General features: G+C 40.0%; 1 protein-coding gene across 4 annotated transcripts in view; it reads right to left on the reverse strand.

The window, feature by feature from the left end:
- The window catches only part of LOC137123331 (protein sidekick-1-like), a 249,897-nt gene that overhangs the window by 17,020 nt on the left and 213,415 nt on the right, over positions 1–19,462 (reverse strand). For all 4 annotated transcript variants that reach the window (XM_067496874.1, XM_067496875.1, XM_067496873.1 and 1 more), the window contains 6 exons: positions 17,664–17,904; positions 17,256–17,371; positions 14,755–14,941; positions 13,764–13,862; positions 9,000–9,194; positions 984–1,185 (listed from right to left, as the gene is read on the reverse strand). In XM_067496874.1, coding sequence (XP_067352975.1) covers positions 984–1,185; positions 9,000–9,194; positions 13,764–13,862; positions 14,755–14,941; positions 17,256–17,371; positions 17,664–17,904 — 1,040 coding nt within the window. The remainder of the gene's footprint in view (positions 1–983; positions 1,186–8,999; positions 9,195–13,763; positions 13,863–14,754; positions 14,942–17,255; positions 17,372–17,663; positions 17,905–19,462) is intronic.

Here is a 19,462-nt window from a genome sequence, read left to right on the forward strand (position 1 = left end):
TTAATGCTCTGTAAGGAGAGCGAAAATCAGTTAAGTGTTGTTTTTATTCTCCCTAAGAATGTTCGCCTAATGGCCTAATTGACTGTTCAGTAAGTTTCAGCCAGCAATGAAAACACTAGTTTTCACACATTTGAATTTTTTGAAAGAATGAGTTTTTGATTTTGGACAAAAGTAGCAACACAGCCGACAGCAGTGGTGTTGGCCTGCTGATATATTTGACCGTTTTTTCAGACTAGCTCGACTTTCTGGAATTACAGGGTTGATTATTTAATTTTCGGCTCCTATTAGCGACAAAAACTAATTCGCATGCACTTAATAGCTGAATGTCCATGATCTCAAGTTAAAAGAATAAGGAAGCTGGATTTATGCTTCTACGTGGAATCTGTGCAGACCCTGCTCTATTGGTGGCATTTATATTTTTTCATTCCACCAGGTGTGGCCCCGCCCATCCACCAAGGGCCACCTTGGTGCCGGTCCCGAGCCCGGATAAAATGGAAGGTGTTGCAGCAGGAAACTCATGCTAAATCAACGTGCGGAACATGTTCCGCTTTGGGGACCCCTGAAGGGACGAGCTGAAATCCGTTGATGTATTACGCAATTCCAGGGTAGACATGACAGGTTTAGGAATTAACTACTTTATATATTTGTCGAAAAAACACTGCCTTAAGTAACGTTACCAGGGATGGTGGAGAGGACAGTTTTGCTGTGAACAAAACTGTTTTTATAACGTAAGCTGTGTTCACAAAATGTTTCATAGAAGTAACCTTCAGTTATTACTATTGGTAGTGACCTAGCTCAAATTAGAGCAAACACAATAACTTATTTACACTTTTGCTCTGTGTTCCTGGTTTTGGAAAAACTTAAAGAAACCACATCCAAACTCTATATATATGACATCATCACAGCACATTGTGAGGATTGATAAGCTATGACAGATCGATCACTGTTTGGGTGTGACTGTGCATATGCACATGTGTTTGTACCTGTCAATAGTCCAGGTGGTCACATTGTGTGGGATGTCGGCGGTGTGTGTTCTCCACTCCCCACTGGGCAGCTCTTTGACCTGCAGAGTGTAGTACCTCAGGGGAGAAGAGCCCGAGCCACCCGTCAACCAGTGGAGGCGAAGACGGCGAGATTCAATTCCATCCTGAGGAACAGACAACTTCCTGGGTGGCTGGGGACGCTCTGTGGATGTGATTTACAGAGGAAAAGAAGGACGATAAAAAGAAAAGAGTGGGAGGAGATGAAAGAGGCAGAAGAAAGATGAGAGGGGAGGAATGAAAGAGAGAGAAAGTCGAAAAAGTAATGTAACAAGGAAATTAAAGGGGAAGCGTGTGAGGACGACAGTGAACAAAAAAATTTACTTTCTCAAGCAATTTTATTTTGATTTAAAACATCCCAGTTGATATTCTAAAACATTCTAAACACCCATTCATACGCAGAATCATGTTTTAGTGGCTTAAGATTGTCTTCCTTATATCATATTGGTGTGTATTTATGTTCTCAAGAGACTGCATAAAGCACTTTACTTATACAGTTGGCTGACAAATTAAACGACAGAGCTATAACACATTACCACAAATCAAGGGCCTCCTGGATGCAACAACAAAAACAATTCAAATAAGGTCAAAATATCTGCACACGCTCCATCGCAAAGTGGGTGTTTATAATGCGAGTTAAGTGTGAAAATGGTGTGGCGATATTCACTGACAAATGATGGTTAAACTCAACAAATTACCTAAGCCTCCAGAGCAACTTCAATACTCGAATTTTAACTATAGTGGTGATTTATTGTGTGGTGTGTGGTGTGTGTGTGTGTGTGTGTGTGTGTCGTCGGCTGACAGCCCAGTGAGGGGAGAGGCCAGAGACATCACATCCTCATCATCAATGTTTCACAAAACAGTCAACAGTAGAGACACATTTTAACTTCCACAGAGTACTTAACCTGTGGTTTTTGGATGGAAATTATTGGGGGAGGGGGTGTATGTTTATTGTAAAGTGTGATGTCTTCCCTTTCATCTAGTAATCGTCCTCTGTCTGAAGTCTGTCAAACACCTGCTTACATGTGGAAAGCTGATCACAGACTGAAGCTACACATATAGATGACCACAAAATCAGTTTTTCAAAGCAGAAATCTAGCTGGGAATATATGTTTTTTTTTTCTTTCGAACCCCTACCTCAATTTCAGAGAGCAACATTTAAGAAATCAGCTTACTGCTGACTGTAACCCAGTTATTTAAATGTATGTAAATGTATGTGTGAGAGTCCTGCTGAGAAATGTCTGCATTCAATATGTTTCTCCGCTCATTAATTCAAATTTTCCCTTAAATCTCCCTCCTCTATATGGCTATATATAGTGAAATGAACTGTGGCCTGGAGAAACTGAGACTTTCATGGAACATACACCTCAAATACCTTGCAACACAGAACATGGGCGGCCACCATTTACATAACATTCGTGTTCATGAAACAAGACATCTAATCAAAGAAACAATTTCTCAACAGATTGCTGCTGTGTGGTTGTATTTATCTGTGTCACTACTATTCAATTAGAGGATGAGAGATGGCCACGGGAATCAGTATATTTGTACAACTGTGTTGGCAGTGGCTGTGTGATTAGTGGATGTGTGTAGACACACGAATGTGTGCGCAAATAAAAAACACACGGCTGGAGGCATAACTGTTTTATATCAGGCACATCAGGTTATCGATTAAGTCTAGAAATAAAAGCATTATTGATTTTCTCTAAAGTTTAATTAATCTGCACTTATGTACTGGTACATAGGCACAAGTGCAGACACACACACACACACACACACACACACACACACAAGCTGCCTTCCTTCCTTCATCGTTATCACAAGTAATTTCAGTTAAATCTGTTTGTCTCCCTTCTTCCCTGGCGCACTCACTCATTAGTCTTCAAGATTTGACTATTCTCCCCTTCTTTTGTTTTTCTGATACTATCTGCATGTCCCTGTCGGTTCTCTCCTTGTTCCATTCCACAGTAAAGATCATATTCTTATAATAACCTCATAATTGCCAGAACAAGTGCTGCCCTTTCACCACTTATACGACTGTTTACTGCTACACATGGGAGAGCAGAGACGATGGAGAGTAAAGGAAAGAGGAGGATTAGGCCAGAAGAAAGAAGGATCTTGGTTGTACAAGAGGAGAGGAAATATGGGGTGTGGGGGGATCTGAATTCTACAAATGTACAACATGTTGTCTATTAACTTATCACTTATCAGCCTCTTGGAGACAAACATCAGCACAGACGAGTGCTGGGGGGAGTCGCAGTTTTCTCTGTAATATATGCGTGCGCGGTCATTCAGCCTCATACATACACACCCACATGAACACTCAAAAAGCCAATTTTCTTCTTGTAGGGATTAAGTTGGTCTCTTCAGCATCATCAGAAAGAAATCTCTATTAGGCTATTCTGTCTATCTCAGAGTGAGAATGAGCCATTATGTTAGTGAAGTGGAACAGGGAACCACTGAATTCTATTCTAAAGAATTCCTGATAATGATGCTGTAGATGTTACGATATCTGATCCAATTAAAATGCACTACACAAGCTGAAAGCTCTGAACAGAGCAGCTGACATCATGATTCCGGGTTTTCAGAAAAATTCAATTCACTGTCACATTTTAAAATAGGAACGTATGTACCATTTCAGAGCTTTACTATACATACACAATGATGGCTGACAGAGAAAAGTGGAGAGAGCGATCAGGGATGAGGTGAATCAAAGGCTGTGAGCTACACTCACTGGTCGCTTTATTAGGTACACCTTGCTGGTACTGAATTGGACCCACCTTTGCCATCACAACTGCTTCACATTGTTGTAACATAGAGTAAACAAGGTGTTCGAAATATTCCTTGGAGATTTCCATCCATACTGACAGGACAGCATCTTGCAGTTGCTGCAGATTACTGAGGGGCCCAAACTGTACCTAGAAAATATCCACCACGCCGTTACACTACAACCACCACGTGGAATTGTTGAAAAAAGGCAGGTTTGGATCAATGCTTTCATGTTATTATGCCGAATTCTGACCCTACCATCCAAATGCCATAGCAGAAATCGAGATTCATCAGACCAGGCAATGATTTACCAGTCTCCTATCGCCCAATTTTGGTGAACCCTTGTGAACTGTAGCTTCAGATTTCTGTTTCTAGCTGACAGAAATGGCTCCTGGTGATGTCTCCTGCTGGTGTAGCCTATCTGCAAGATTTGATGTGTTGTGCCTTTAGAGATACACAACACATCAAACCAATCAAAGCAGGCCAACAACACACCAAACCATTCTCCTCTGACCTCTGGGATCGACAAGATATTTTTATTCACATAACTGCTGTTCACTGGTTATTTTCTTTTTCAGACCACTCTCTGTAAACCCTAGAGATGGTTGTGCGTAAAAATCTTAGTACATCAGCAGTTTCTGAAATACTCTGAGCAGCCCATTTGGCTCAAACAAGCAGGCCACATCCAAAGTCACTTCAATCCCCTTTTTATCCCCCTTCTGATTCACAGTTTAAACGTCAGGGGATCGACTTGACTACGTCTACAAGCGTAAATGCATTGAGTTGATGCCATGATAGGCCGATTCAGGTATTTGCGTTATCGAACATTTTAAAAGAAATTCCTAATAAAGTGGCCGGTGTGTGTGTGTTTAATATTATACATGTGATACCAGAAGCAGAAACCTTAGTTTTAAACTGATATTGCACTAGATGGTTTCTGTTAACCCAGGAGTGATCGAGACTTTTGTTCATGTACCCAGCTCTTACAGTAAACTGTAATAAAACTGCAATGCAACCTATGAAAAGAAAACGGTGGAACCAGTCAAAGTACCATGATGGCAAATCTTGGTAAATCAAAACAAAGACCTATTACGTGGAAGAGGAGTGTGACAACACACTGACAGATATTGTTTTACACTGTCAGTGTTTTTTCTATATGGAGCACACTTTATATATCACAACGTTTGAGCTTTATATCAACGCTGTCTTCGGGGTAACTTTCAGGAGAAAATCTATAAAAACTCACTGTACATGACCTACCAACACCAAACTTTGTGACTGGCTGCTGAATATAGTGGAGCATTCCACAGCTAAAACTTCACATATGTCACTTAGAAGCTGGCAAACAATACGACTGACGTTATGTTGAGCATGTATGAGATATACAGTTATCAGAACTACAAATGAGTGAATATGTTTCTCTGTAACATAAGCTGTAAACAGATAACTGCTAACAAACAACTACTTAGGGTGGTAGTATACTACAGTCAGGAAATAGGAAATAAGTTAGTGTAAATAAGGACAACACGGTGTTACTACTCTGATGGAGGCGTTAGTTTAACAAGCTGGAGAGCTGTAATTACATGGTAGTAAATATAAAGGGTGGAGACATTCTGTGTTTTCACCAGCCGAATAGACAATTTTTTTATGCTTTAAACTTGTAAAGACAAAACAAACCAAACACACTAAATACTTGCCCTGCTTTGGGTGCACTACATACAGTACCCCCGTCTATAATGTATTTGTTGGCCATGTATCATTTTTATTTGCTGTTAAAATGAATCCAGTAATTATCACATACATTCGTTTATAGAGTTTCATTAAAACTGTGCAACGCATTTCCTCCGTCAGTTTCTGCAGCATGATATTTTCTCTCGTGATCATTCAGTCAAAGATGATTCATGCAGGGTAACCCCAAAAAATCTGTATGTAGATGTAACCAGCAGCCTACGTGGCACATCAGGCTTTGAGGAAATCTGAATAATGTTTACATTTTACCGATCATGCTCATCAAGATCGGTAAACCCCCACAGTAACTGCTACATGGTAAATCTTCATTTAGTTACAGTTAAAAAGGCTACTGACTGGATACAGGTCGAAGAAATGCGGACAAGTCATTGATTGAAGCAGAGAAAGAGGCGCAGAAGTCTAGACAAGATGAGATAAAAGCACCATGACCTCTGAATTTGAGTGAGGACAAAAACTCGACATGTTATTTGTTTCAGATCTGAAGGTAAAAAGATTGCAATACTCACTTCACCTCTTCATAAGTCAAGTCACTTTCACATTTATACCTTTCTAGCCGCTGACTGTGTGTCCTGGAGGTGTAATACTTAAGGTTTTTTAAATCAAAGCTCCCTTTTAGGTGTTACAGTCTTGGTAATTTCACAGTTTACACCTAGTGATAAGGTCAGTGCTAAAATGAGACCAAATTTTAAGAAAAATTAACACAAACGTTTCTGCCCTAAAAGATGCAATTACCATAACCACAGAGTGCTAATAGAACTATTGATCAATCCAAATTACTGTGGGTTAGATTTAAGATTTATGGCTTCCTGGTCTCACCCCTGTTCTCTCTCCACACCCCCAGTCTTATTTTAATTCTCACCTAAGTGTACATTTTTCACCCGCTCACAACAGAGCTATGAGAAAGGAGGCAGTCCTGTAAGATAGTTGGTGACAATAGCTAATAATTCTTGTCTTGTTTAACAAGTCAGCTGATTTTGGCGTATTCACTGTATGATAAATCAGCCTGGATGTCATAATTTTATGCAATATTAAATCTGTACGTATTTTTTTTATAGTAATTTAACAAATGATTTACTTCTGTTACAGTTACTTCTGACTCATTATACCCCCCACAGGACTAATACCTGGTTGTGTTAAAATTTACATTCACTGCCAAGCAGCTCTTCAACCGCAGGAATTTCTAAATGTCATTTTGTCTAGCTGCGTATGTAAAATGTCCCACCGAAAAGGTCATAATATTTTATCTTGTGCCAATGTTCAGTGCACGGTAACGATGGATTCCACATGTCCATCCACAAACTTGTAGCTGGAACAAAGACAACCCTAGTTTCCAACAGTAGCGTTACTGTACACCTGAAATTCCTGCTCTCTTTTCTTATCTAACTTCGTCCCAGCAGTGACTTCACAGTGACCACAACTCATTACAACTTTAGAGACCATTAAGTTCCAGAGTGCTAAAACTTCACCTGTCTATTCCAGACTCACTGAGCCAAGGGGCTTTGCACTGTTTCTCATTCACCCATTCGCACTCACAATTACACGCACACACAAACACATGTCAATGGAGGAGGTGGGGTTGAGTGTCCCACATGTGACAGGAGAAGCCAGGACTCGAACCAACAACTCTGGGATTGGTGGACGACTGCTCTACCTCCTGAGCCACAGTCGCCACTGTATGTGACAAAATATAATATCTGAACAGTTTCTGTTGGAAAGTTAATGTGGAAAGAGATTTACTGCAGAAAATATCAATACCGTGTTAAGTAAAACAATACATTCACCTAATAGTTAATGTTTTTAAATTCACATGAAAATTAAAAACATTAATTAAGTAACTCCTGCTTAAAATTAGCTCATTTATAGAATTCTGTGACTAATCTAGTTTATTCAAGTCATTTATTCGCTTATATCATTAAAAGTGAATGTAGGTTTCATTGCAGTATATTGCCCTGTATTGCTTTGGCATGAATGCCATAAAAAAAGGTCTAATATACGTACAGAGAGACTGCATAAAAAAAATCTAATTTTATTTATCATTTATCAAAGCTTCCAAGATTATACCCCATTATTTTTTTTGAATTATCCAGCAATGAAGAGATGTATTTTTTATAGAAACAGAATGAACACACTTGTTTCACAGGTTCCATTAGTGTCGGATTTAATTCTGTTTAAAAATTAAATCTTTCGGTTCCTACCTCTCTCAATTTTAACTGAGACGGGGGACTAATGTTTCCATATAAATTTGTATTCTATGGCACGTCACTGAGTACACACACAACACATGTCTGTCTGTGTACCGTGTTTTAATGAATGACTGTAAATATTAGCAATAAGCAACACAATCATCCATCAACCACATATTGTTTGGTGCAAACACAGAACAAGATTAGCTTGTGATGACTCTGTTCCATTTAGAAGTATGAGTGAGACCAGGATGCTGAGTCCCTAAACTTAACACAGAGAAAGTTTTCCCTGCTTGAGGAGCTGAAGTGTACTTTTTCACTGCCCTCTCTAGTTAATAGTTTAAAGTTTTTTGCACCTCTGGCTCCTGCTCAACCTCACTGCTGTTTGCAATGGTGTCAGTCTGGTACCTTTTAGTACTGTTTTTATTTATCACTCTGAAATTTGGGACAGGACTATAATGTGATTTTTTTAAAAATGGTTTAAAAATATATGGTTTTGAGGGCAGTGTTGTTTAAAAAAAGCTGAGTCCTTATAGGTGAAAAATGTCTATGCTGTACAAAAATGCAACCTTCAATACAATTATTTACATTGCTGAAATTAACCACTGAGTAGAGTTACAAAACAAATTTTAAAATAATCATTAGTTCTGTCCTCTGTCATCCTCCCTCTCACTGCTGATATGGATTCGTTGCTGCTGATGCTGCTATCTTAGCCACAAAGTCTACAAGGATTTGCCAAAAAAAGATACGTGACTAATGCAGATAAACCGTCAACCTTCAAACAACGAGCCTTAGTTTTAGCTTGTTTAAAACAATTTACTACCTCAATGAGTACCCTATGTGGGCGGGAGACTTCTGGCAAAGCTGAAAATATAGCTTTACTTCAAATGGATGCGTGCTGAACAGGTTCTTTGATAAATTAACCTTGTTAGCTTTTTACTCATGAAGGTTTTATTGTACTTATAGTAACAAGCATAGATGTCGTCGGCTTGTGAAGCTTGGCACACTCACCCTGGTGTCATGTTCTTCTCTGCTCTGCTGCTCCCTGCTTTTTTTTTTTTTTTTTAAAGTACTAATAAAAGACACGACCTTAAAACTTCTCTGGGTTCTTAATAATTTAGAACCATTATAGGGCCTGTTATTTTGGGGGCAGTTTAAGTGTTCAGGCATGTCGTGTGTGTTTTCATCACGAGTGGTTAGAATCAGAGAGACGTGACGACAAACAAGAGCTGTTAGAGTGTAAGTGCGGCTCCTTTACCTCTGCGTTCAGTGGTAACAACCAGCGCGTCCTGTACTTCGCCCCAGCCCACGGCCGTGCGAGCGACGAGCCGGAACACATAGGTCTGCTCAGGGGACAGTCCTGTGACGGTGAATTGGCGAGCATTAGAGCCCACCTCCACTGTGGTCCAACGCAGAGGGTCCCTGCTGTCAAGGCGGTATGAGATCTGATAGCCTGGCGAGGGACAGAAGGAAAGACAGGAGGAGGGAGAAAACAGTGGATGTTTGTGTGTAATTCTTGTGAGGGAATGTGCTTCTGGGTGTCTTTGTGGCCTACTTTAGAACACAGAGCCCACAGGAATCAAACACAACACAATATGAAACGCAAAAAAAGCCTGAAAACAAAGCTACACTATACCATACCAACCAGCCTCATTTCCACAATAACACAGACAAACACGCTTCTCTGCAGCTCTGCTTTTGAAAAGTCTATTTACATTTCTTCCTTATTAATTCCTGTGCATCTTTAGAGCCTTTAGAGTCTATATTTACCCAACCCAACTACGCATAAAGACATAAATCTGAACCACACACACACACACACACACACGCACATGCACGCATACGTTATATAGAGATACAACTTCTGCTCTGTCCCCTTGGCTGTGACCCATGATGTACACGGCTTGTGTTAGTTTTTTTGTCTCATGTGCAGTAGGCCATGTAATAACACTAAAACCCTTTAACACATACACACACAGTCAAACCACTGATCCCCAACCGTGCTTTCCACAGGCCACTGGCCCCTTACAAAGGCTCTCAATATGAAGATTGTGTTGCACCAAGCACACACAACCAAACATCTGCGGACTCACAGAAACAGACAAGTGTGCCCATGTGATTGGTGCACAGAATAACTGTCAGGATGGTAATCTGCTCAGAAGATCGTAATCTGGTTGTGTGGCTGATAATCCCATCAGATATTCCGATTGTGTGCTAATGTGTATGCACCATGTGGAAGATTATTGGATAACAACACCACTACAAATCCTCTTGCATCCTAAACAACTGGGTCAGAGCACTGCATTATGTTCTGTACTAATATCATTAGCACATTTGCTGTAATGTACAGTACAATGGGCTACATCTTCATATCCCAGTGCCCGTCATTTTAGTAAAAGGCAATCTCCGTTTTCCATAGAAAAGATTTAACACGCACCATTTATTTCCCACGGATTCCTAGTGTACCTTAAGGCATTCAAACTGTTCGGCTTTTAGCTGCTTAGCAGATTTCACTGGTCTTGTCTGCATTAATGAAAATTCCATTGCAATGACAGTGCTACTACCTTAGTCTGCTTGAAAAATAGCACATTCTTTGCACTGCAATAATATTATGAGGTATTTTGGACCCGAATGCTTTTAAGGAAAAGTGTGGCAGCCTGAGCAGAGCATGCCGCAACATCAAGGTTATGTTGTGACTCTCTGGGTCTTTTTATCTCTTTTATTACGCTTCTACACCACATTCCAGTTGTGTACAATGTTAAATCCCAGATATCCATGCATAGTTTTACCCCAAGACTTATGGGTAGTTTTGTACCCTGAGGAGGTTTTTTACTTTCCTCCCTTCAGAGTTGTCGGCCTTATTCCCCAGAACTATGACTAAATGCTGAAGTAACATAAATCTAAGTTATAAAAATGACTTCTCACTGATCCTAATTGATGTTTCATGGTTTAGTTGTTTAATGGATTGTTTATGCATCGTATTTATTCTACATTTTAACTTTAGTAAGGCCAGGAGATGTACTAAACGCAGAGAATGTGAATGCATTATTTGAGCAAAGTGAAAATAAAAATGACTTGATTTACAATACTAATGTACTTCTTTGTTTACTTCTACTGTTTTCATTTATAACATTTCCTTCCTTCTGCTCGTGTATAGGAGATAATAATTTATCCCTGATCGAATTACCACACTAATATAGTAACAGAACAGCACTCGAGGTCTATGCACACTACTCTACATGTTCTGTAATCTTTTAGGTTTTTCTTACAATATTTAAAATACTGTGTGTACTTGCTACATACAGTATTTACTGATGCTGTTAAATGGACAGAAAAGGCTGAGAGGGTCAGGAATGCCTACAGATGACAGAGAGCCTTTCTTCAAAATGAAGACAGTGTGTAAGTACTTATGTCCAAGTTACTTAAAACCCCAGTGTAAAATTAGTTGTGACATGGCTTTGGCAGAAATATAGCACTGTAGTAATGTCCAAAGCTGATCTGGAGGATGCCGGCATACTTAAAGGATCGGTATCAGCTTCCGTAAACTAAAGTCAATCAAAATCCAATCCTTCCGTTACTGAATGTGTTTGTCCATCTTAATCTGCTGGTGCTGCAGCGCTGCTCTACTTAACAGCATGACTACTGCGAAGGAGAGTGAAAATGTGTGTGTGAAGCAGAAAAATGTTGGAGTTTAGTTACTTGGGATGGAAAAATGCGCTATGCTCTGATGCCATTTATCATTATCAAACGACGCAAAACATTCAACCAAAAGCTTCTCACTATAAGCTGGTGCTTACCCCTGCATCCGCAGGTTATAATGACAAACGTGGCAGGAGGCAGGACACTTCAGCAGTAACATTAATTCTGTGAGTCAGTTGATGGTTAAAGTGTTTTCTGTACACAGCCAAAGACTGTTTTAAGGGAAGATGCTCCATTATGTTTTACTGCTGCACAACTTCATGTAAACTGAGAGTTCAGCAGCTCCCATCATGTCAGTTTCTGTATTTACATTCCACCAGTTATTATTTCATTCATTTACAGTAAAACTGAAAATGTGTTGTAAACAATTATTAAAGCAGCACAGTGATGGTGATGTGGTTAGTGCTGCCCCCTCCCAGCTAATAAGTCCCTGGTCCAAATCCATATGCTTGTCTGAGTTTCCTCCTACAGTCCAAGGATGCATGTTAAATGAATTGTTGACTTTAAATTGCCTGTAGGTGTTAGTGTGAATGGTTGTCTGTGATGGCCCTGTGAGACTGGTTACCTATCTAAGGTTCCCTTCCTCTCGCTGAATCAGAGAGCTAGCCCAGCCCCTGATGACCCAGAACAGGATAAGTGGTTAGGATAATAGATGGATTAAAATTATTCTTATACATTTTAAATATTTGACCTAATAGCTCTTTAAAATTCAGTTGTGTCACATTGTTAAGGAAATTTTTCCAATGAGTTAGACTCATACTTTATTTAATAAAAATTTACTGTATGTACTGTAAATAAGTATCAGATCAGACTTGGTATCAGCAGAGTTGTTCAGCTCTCTATCAGAAATAGACTAGAGCCAAGTTTTTATAGCATATCCTGTTTTTCTGGGAATATAAGAAATCAGTGAAGTTTACAGATCTGTAAGAGGCAGTGATACAATTCATGGTATACAGGCAATAAACCTTTGAAATGCCTCTGCCGGTCTTGCAAAACTTTACAAAGAGACAAAGTGTTGTGCACAAATAAGCAACTCGTCTATTTCCTACATTCTTACACAAAGGGAATTGGATCTTATTACTTAACTGTATGAACACACTACATACTCAAGCCTTAAATCATAATTAGGATGTAGTCTGAAAACGGAATATAGTGTGTATTTGCCTCTAGATGTTCATGTGTTACTTTTACGGAGAGGTCATAGGCAAACACAAATGTCTCACTGCCTCCTGCTAAATTAGATTGTGCACCTTCTGTGGTCTCCTCTGTCCACCTTCTGTGTCAGTCCCCCATGGGTTTTTGAAGACGAGGAGAAATAAGGCAGTCACGAGAACTAAAGAAACCGGTAACAACACTTATTTGTATCCGCATAAAGACACACACACACACACACACTCACACACACACAGCAATGACACAGCAGGAATGCATGTTTGTGTGTGTCTGTGTGATTGAAAGAGAGAAATTTACCCTCCCACTCATCCTTCTGTCACAGAGTGCTATTGCACTAAATGTCCTCCCTCTTACATTACAGTCACACATCCCTCACGCTGTCCTGCTCAACTTCCTCCCCCACCGAGAGGACAAATACCACTCCTTTCTCCCCCCTCTGCAGCGTGGAGATATATATATATATATATATATATATATAAACACACACACCTGTCCCCCCTCTCACCTCCATACATCTCCTCTTTCTACTGTCTGTCCCCTTCTGTTCTCTCTTTCCAGCTCAGCGGCTTGCTTCTACCTTGTCTCTCTTCCTCTTCATTAATCTGTTCTTTCCGTTTCACTCTGCATGCTGTGATTTGCAGTTTTGGAAACAAGATACGTATGAATCTCACTGTGTCTATATATGAGGACAGGTATGCATTAGAAAAGGTGTCCTGCTTCAGCAGCTATAATAGACTTTTTCCCGAATATAAGCTTAATGACTGACACACACAGACACACAAAGACATAAACACCAACAAACCAGCAGTGAAGTAGAGAGAAGAGTGAGATGACCCCTGTTTGAAAGCTAAAAACAGAATCAGCTCTTTTCCATTTTACGGCTTTTACTTCCATCCTTCCCTTGAAAAACCACAGCAGTATGTGTGTGCTTTTCTCTGTGTTTGTGTGTGTGTGTATGCACATGTTTAAAACTGCTAACTCATACTCCATGTAAGCCAAGCTCTGTCCTATGGCAAATGAAAATGAAAATCTAAAAAAATGAAAATCTACTGTGAATACAAGCGTAAAACTTTTGGTTAACATTTAATTGTTTTTCTAAAATACAGTGTCTGCTTTTTTGGTACGTGTGTGTGTGTGTTTGTTTTTGTACCTAATATGATGCCATTGGGGTTTGTGGGTGGCTGCCAAACCACCCTAACTGATGACAATCGAACTTCTGGAAACACCATCCTGACAGGGGGGCCTGGGGCTGGAGAGAAAAATAGAAAGGGGTGTTGGCAGGAGAATGAAACGATATTAATATATCCAAAGAGCAGCAGAAAGGAGCACAAAGAACTCCTTTAATAAGAAAGAATATATGTCAACATCAAGCACTTACTGTACGGTCTACTAACATGTTAGTCTAATAGCAACGAGACACACACTTACATGCATATACATATACTCAAACACACACGCACACATGCCACAGAGCAGAAGTGTTCATACATTATTAAGAGGCACTTCTAAAGAACACAAAATGTAATTTTCTCTCGTTCTCACTCTGACTTTGTCTTTGTTCCTGATACAAGTACATGTTCCACGCCACTAAATACATGTCAACGGGTGTGTATGTGTGTGACTGACAGACAGACAGGATGGAGGTTCATTATACACTCCCGGGAATTGACTTGCCCGTTCTTGTTTCCTCCTGAAATGAGAAAAACTTTTCAAACGTGACACTGTTTGATAGAGGATGGTTGTGTATGCGAGCATACGAGTCTTCCTGTATGTGTAATTGTGTGTGTTTTTGAGTACTCTGTGGGTATGTGTGCATGTGTGCGCCTATGTTTTATTATTCAGAAAGACCAGGCTGGGTCTGCCATGGTTACCACATCTCTGCATCTAAGTAGATCTGCACACATGGTGCACAATAACATTGATACACACACATACATAACAGTAGAGGTAGTCTGAGGGGTGAGCTAAATGCAGTGGACGATTACTGAAGTGGGGGACAGACAAGAGTGATGGCTATAAACAGGGGTGTAAAGAAGTGAAAACCGGCTACAGGAAGGAGAAAACAGCAAACGTGTTGAACAAGCTGCTGGATTAAAAGGTCAGCGATCACACCAGGGAACGGGGACAGAGAGAGATCCTACCATCCTCTTTGGTTCGGAGCAGAATGGGAATGCTGGGAGGCCCGTCCCCCTTCCGTGTGTATGCCAGCACCTGCAGCACATACACGGTGTATTTCTGGAGAACCCCGAGGAGCAGCGACACACTCCCCTCTCCTTCTACAACCTGAACACTGAGGGGACCTTCTGTATCCTTCTGGCTGAACAACACCTGGAAACACACACACGCACACACCCACACACACCCATGTTAAAAGCAGATTCACACAAACAACACAGATATAGATAAAGAGTAGATATTTCATTTGGTGGTTTTAAAGGATAAGGCTTGTAATATTCAGTATTTTTATTATTATCTCAGTGTTTTCTGGCTTCACTTATCCGTGCGTGCTCATCCGCCAGTCTGTTTGTTAAAGCTGCTATAATGCTATCAATGGTGTAGAGGGGTTGCTGCTAGTGATAAACCCACCACAGCTCCCCTAAGCTGTACAGAGCTTTTTAGTAACTTTCAGCTCATTGGTTTGGTTCCCTACCACACAACTTTACTGTTTTGGTTGAGTCTCACCCCTTTCATAGTGTCACTTCTGAACACAACAGGCAGCTGTTCCTGACGACAAAGCTCTAAAAGCCCACCGGTTGCACGTGCCCGGCACACCGAAGAGCAAACAGACAAAGTAAGTGTGTTACTGGTAAACATAGAGGAGCATTATTAGGTAGCAAAAGATCTAGGTTTAAAAAAAGAAGTCACGAATACAGAGTATTATTTTAAAAGAATAAGCAAGGTGATTTACCAAAACAAATGCTACTCAAAATGGGTTTTTCGAACGGGATTTGTTTTGCTTGTTGTTTCACTTAATTTTGTCTAAAAATCACAAATTGCAGTTCAGTACGGCATAAAATCTGCACAGCATGTCATACTGTAATGACATGTCAGCCAGTGCAAGAGTGTGGTTCATTAATATGTTATTAAAAACAATGGAGCTTTGTGGCACAGAGGGACACGCTTTTTGATACTTTGGCTGCAGAAGAAATATCTTATTTTTGGTCTTTTCGTGGTATTTGTTTTGACAATGGGAGAAATATAGAATCTCAGGAGACCCATATTTTAACTGAAACACCCACTAAACTGGTCCTGAAATTAAAAGTACACCAGTTCTCACATCTAAAAAGACAAAATCAGCACAGACTGTACTTTCCGTGCCAACAAGATCCAATTTGAATATGTGTCAAAAACTGCTCTTTCTTCTGCCTTCTTTCTGTTTTTTCATGTTCCTGAACTCCCTGCCACACTTCAAGCCATTCTGAAGGAAAATGTCAGCTCTTAAGTGTCTAAAAACAGAAATAGTCATAAGGAGTTCATGGCAAGAAGCTGGTGTACAATTCAGCACCTAATAGGGGATGGAAGAGCTGCTGCTGGCAGCCATTCTTATCTATTAACATAGGAGGCATGCTGTCCACCGTGATCCTCAGGAGGGCACAAGAAAACACACAGATGGGGAGTGTGTTGTGCTCTGAATTTTACATGTTTTTAAAATACACTGCTTCATCTGTTTGCACCTGTGGATGGATGCATTTATAACACAACCATGTCCGTGCAGTTGAGAAGAAAATCCATCTCTTTTAAAGATTTCTTCTGCTTTGTTTGGTCGGGTGGCGATTAGGAGCTGTAGTCGGCGCAATTATTTATTAGCCAAAACCCTTTTGTTTCTGCCTTTGGTACTTTAAACGTACCTTTCTCAACATGCTGACGGGTGATAGTGTAAACATATGCAACTCAACAAAAGCTTATAGTCAGTGTAGCCAAAAAAGCAGTGTGTAATGATCCTCCCTTAATTTTAAAATCAAAACATGAAGGGGAGTACAATGGGCCGCATATATTACAATGAAACCCTGAAAGACTGTAAGAGCCTGCAGGTGGAACCACACTGAGTGTAAAAGAAGGGGTGTGACTGCAAGGAAGCGGTGCACTAGGCTGTAAATGAGAGCATTTTGAACTTTCCTATGAACAGTATTTATCCAGCTAACCACAGTATGTCCACATGTTATTAAGAGATTTCTGACAGTTTGGAAATATAAGAAAAAGATCATCTTTAATTTGGCAGATTGTAGACTGTGTTGCCAGTCTGTACTTAAAAATTGATGTCAAATCTCCACAGCACTTTAAGGCCATTTATATTCAACACATCACCTTATCCTGCCTAAACAGCCGTTTATGTATCACACATTAGAACAAAGCACCTTCCAAAACCAACAGGCTTTATGGATTATCGTCCATTTTTCATAAATGAGAAATCCAGCCATTGTTTCTACAACAGCGTGACCCAAGCTACTTTATGAAATGGTATTAAACATTAAGGCCCCACTTATACGTCTGTGCACAATTAACACCTCCCCAACATACTTAGTGTAGATGAATGCTTTTAAAAATAGTTATGTAGGAACAATAAATTAAGCAGTTACAGGATATTACATCATATTTCTATTGCCAGGGTACTACTATGTGTGTCTGTGTGTGTTTATTACACCTTATATCCCAGTACGACTCCATTCTTCTGAGCCTGAGGGAGAGGAGACCATGTGAGCAGGATCCTGGTGGAACTCACTGCCTCAGCAGTCACATTCACCGGTGATCCAGATGGAACTAGAGCACACACACACACACACCGTCAGTACTATTTCACTCCCTAAACCAATCTTTGACTTTACCTCAATCATCCCCCATTCCCCCTCCCTCTGTCCGTCAATCTTCCCCTCACTGAAACAGAGGGAGAGTGCAGAGGTCAGAGTGAGGTGACAGAATAAGAGGAGACTAAGGGAGGTAATCAAAGCACTTTATTTCTTTTCCATCTGTCTTTTTATGCCCTGCTAATATTACACTGGACAGACAGCTCAGAAAACTAGCAAACAGGAGTAAATAACATCTGTGTTTGTACCAGAATCTGCAGTGTGTGCAGCGACAGTGCTGCTCCAAGGTCCACGTCCTATTGAGTTGTAGGCCTGTATCTGAACCTGGTACTGGGTCCAGGGATTAAGACTTTCTATTGTAGCCTCACTGGATTCCCCTGTGCCCTGTACATCTTCTGTTCGGTCGTCCCCCTGGCCATCTGTCCTCCACACACGCAGTCGATACCCTACCGTCTCTGGGCTACTGTGGTACTCAGACTCTGAAAGAGGCTGGAGGGTAACAAAGAGTGGGAAGAGGGAGAAAAATTATTAGAAATAGGTGATTTGCCATTTATCCTTCCTCCTTTACATGCACAAAACCCATGCAAAGCTTTACTTTATCTGGCACAAGAGTACAGTTTACAGCTTTAAAAACTTTCCCTAAAATACATTATCATCACAAGCACATGAGCTTATATTTCAAATATTTTTTCAAATATTTAAATAAATGACAGTTGGGATTGGCTCCAGCCCACTCGAGGTCTCTGAAGGTTTGATGGGCATATTAACACAACCTTGAGTTTCAGATTTTTCTAAAGCATTCTTTCTTCAATTGGCTTTAGCAGGCCACTTCCAAATAGTCCAACATTTTTCATCTCATCCATTCTTGGTGCATCTAATCTTTTAATTATCTTGTTGGTTAGGCCATGAGCTGTGACTGATACAGAGCCCTTTGACACTAGGCTGTATGTTACTTTTCCAGAAATTCTTGATAGTCTTTTGATATTATTGTAAAAGCAAACCCAAAGTAAACCCTCAACATCGCATCCTCCATATTTCACAGTGGGGAATGTTGTTTTCTTTGAAAGCTTAATTGTTTTTTTTTTTTTGTGAACACTTCTATGTGATCAATTTTTTTTAAGGACCTTCTCCCAGAAGCACTGTGTCTTGTCAACATTCATTCAGATTCGCTCTGTTAATTTTCCTTGTCCTGTGGACCTTACAGTTCCTAATAACATTAGCAGATGTGGTCACAGGCACATCAGTCTGTTCTGAGATAGTCCTGCAGCCTTTACCTTGACCAAGCTTGGCAATCATTTTCGGCTTTGTCTCCTCAGACAATACTCATCTTTTTCTGTTGTCCATGTTCATTGAGGTGCAGACACAGTGACACAAGACAGCACACTGGCAATTTTCCTCTTTAAAATATTAACACACAGATGTACCAACACAGATGTACCAATACTATACCGTATATATATATATATATATATATATAAAGTTGCACTGAAGAAAAAAAAAAAAAAAATTTTCCCCCAGTGCAACTTTTATGATCATTTCCACTGCAGATTATTTTGAAATTGTGCACTTTATTCCACAATAACTTAATAAATGAGGGTCAGTGTGCCAATCCTGAACTGCAAGTATCTTATAACGTGTCAGCACTTGGCTACCCTGCACTGTCACTGCACTTTGTACCTAATTTAGACTCTGATTAATGGAAGAAGAACTATCTGTATAGCGAAAGAGCTGGAAGGATGATTGAGCGAGAAACCAATTTTGGTAAAATTGTGATTAATACAATGATGATAATAAAACACACAGAACCTTCCTGCTCTATGAAATACGATTGCACAGCTCCTCAAAATTAATATGGAGCAGAACCCAGAGGTTTTTCATAGGAAATGTTGTCAGTATGTCTTCCAGTCCTCAGAGGACCATGCATGCATTTACATACTTACATGTATCAACACTCCAGTACACACATTATATCATATGCACAAAGACTGAGGAATGCTAGAATACACTGCCTAATATATACAGTACTGTACATCATATTATGTATTTA

This window comes from Channa argus, chromosome 3, assembly GCF_033026475.1.
Source record: "Channa argus isolate prfri chromosome 3, Channa argus male v1.0, whole genome shotgun sequence".
NCBI lineage: Eukaryota > Metazoa > Chordata > Actinopteri > Anabantiformes > Channidae > Channa > Channa argus.